Source organism: Charadrius vociferus, unplaced genomic scaffold, assembly GCF_000708025.1.
Source record: "Charadrius vociferus isolate BGI_N301 unplaced genomic scaffold, ASM70802v2 scaffold370, whole genome shotgun sequence".
Taxonomy (NCBI): domain Eukaryota; kingdom Metazoa; phylum Chordata; class Aves; order Charadriiformes; family Charadriidae; genus Charadrius; species Charadrius vociferus.
This window is the reverse complement of record NW_009646744.1, coordinates 837,271-838,926: the sequence shown is the minus strand read 5'-3', so window position 1 is coordinate 838,926 and position 1,656 is coordinate 837,271. Positions and strand designations below refer to the sequence as shown.

At 56.6% G+C, this 1,656-nt stretch overlaps 1 protein-coding gene across 1 annotated transcript; it reads right to left on the bottom strand.

Moving 5' to 3' along the window:
- Positions 1 to 248: 248 nt before the first annotated feature.
- Positions 249 to 1,402, bottom strand: SPRY4 (sprouty homolog 4 (Drosophila)). Its single transcript, XM_009890627.1, has one exon. It carries the CDS (start codon positions 1,385 to 1,387, stop codon positions 488 to 490), a length of 900 nt encoding a protein of 299 aa, XP_009888929.1. The 5' UTR covers positions 1,388 to 1,402; the 3' UTR covers positions 249 to 487.
- Between the last annotated feature and the right edge of the window lie 254 nt (positions 1,403 to 1,656).

The following is a 1,656-nucleotide window of genomic DNA, read 5'->3' as shown; positions in this document are numbered from 1 at the left end:
AACCCGTCGCCTTCAGCAGGCTGCTGGTAGCAAACCGGGATTTGGAAGGAAAGCGAAAACAAGAAGCCCACCCTGACCGCGAATCCAACGCAGCTTTCTGCAGAAGGGAATGGGTATTGCTTGTGCGGCCGTGCCGGCCAAGCCAGCAGTTAATGGTTCTTGTGGTGCGCAGGCATGGTGAGCAGCCGTCCGTCCGTCCGTCCGTCCGTCCGAACCAGGAGTTTTTAAGCAGCTGTACTTCATGATATACATAGGTTTTCAGCCTTCGCTCTACATGATTAAGATTTCTCCTTTGGCCCCATCTATTTAAATTCTGACCAGTTCCAAAACCCTGAATAACCCAAAGTGCTTCAGTTTGTGGAAAGAGTTGCTTCTGCTTTCTCCGAAGGCAAAAGGTTAACGTTACCCTCCGAACACAGGTTATTAAAAAGAGCCAAGGCGACACTCCTCCACGGAGCGTCCTCCCAATCCCCCTCCTCCCAAACTATCAAAAGGGCTTTTCTGGCCTGCTGCCTTTGCTCTCGGGCAGCGCCTTGCAAATGACGCTGTTTGTGTTTTTGCATCTGCATCCGGGCCGGCTCACTTGGTCGTAGCATCGCTGGGACAGCTTGACGCAGCCGGTGGCTGGCAGGTAGCAGAGCAAGCAGGGGAGCACCAGGGAGAGGGCGCTCATGAAGGACCAGCGGGCACAGCAGTTTGAGTGGGAGCAGGAGCAGGGGTGGTCGGCACACGTGCCCTCGTCGTCCTCGTTGGTGCAGTGGTAGAAGACGCCCTTGACGAGACACATGCAGGTGGAGTAGTTGACCAGGTTCTGTGCCGAGCAGAGGCACTCTTGGTTGCACACCCAGCACGAAGGCAGAGTCCGGGGCAGCGCACACTCCTTACACTTGCATTTCCCACAGGCTTCGCACAGTAGAAAGTGCTTGTCCAGTTCATGAGACACGGGTCCCTTCAGGTCCAGGGGTTTGCAGTTAATCACCTTGGGCTGAATACGAACCGCCCTGGGGGAGGACTGCTCCGCCACGGGTGCCGGGGCCATGTGGTCCAAGAGCCTTTGGTCGGAGGACGTGCTGCTGCTGCTGCTGATGGAGCTGGGGCGCCCGCTGAAGGAAATCCAGGGGTGGGTGACATCCTGCTCACACCGCTGCAGGTGCTGGTTGGTCAAGACCAGTTCATGGGGGCCTCGGGGACGCTTCTGGGCTGCCAGCTGGGAAGCGGTGGGGTTGTCGGTGTAATCGTTCTCGATGTGAGTTGTCTTCATTTGGTCGATGGGCAGGATGGTGAGCGGATGCTGCAGCCGCCCATAGGGGATCCGACTGTCCAGCAAGGGCTGGACCATCACAGAGTTGGGGACGACGGTGATGTTGTGGGGAATCCGGGGCTCCATTGAGAAAGCAGTCTGATTACGGGTGAAAAATCTGCTCTTAAGTATCCTGGGGGAAGGAAAGGAGAAAGAAAAGGGGCGGGGGAGAGAAAGAGCGCATCGTTATTGAGTTACCCTGCAACGCCAGCCCAAACAGGGCTCTCTGCTGAGGCTGGTTATTGTGCAGAAGTTCTTACAGGGTCAACCTGCGTCCGAGGGAATCAGAGCACCTGCCCTGGTATGAAGTGCATCACTCTCCCTTTGCTACTGTGTTCCTCTCCCTAACCATGGCC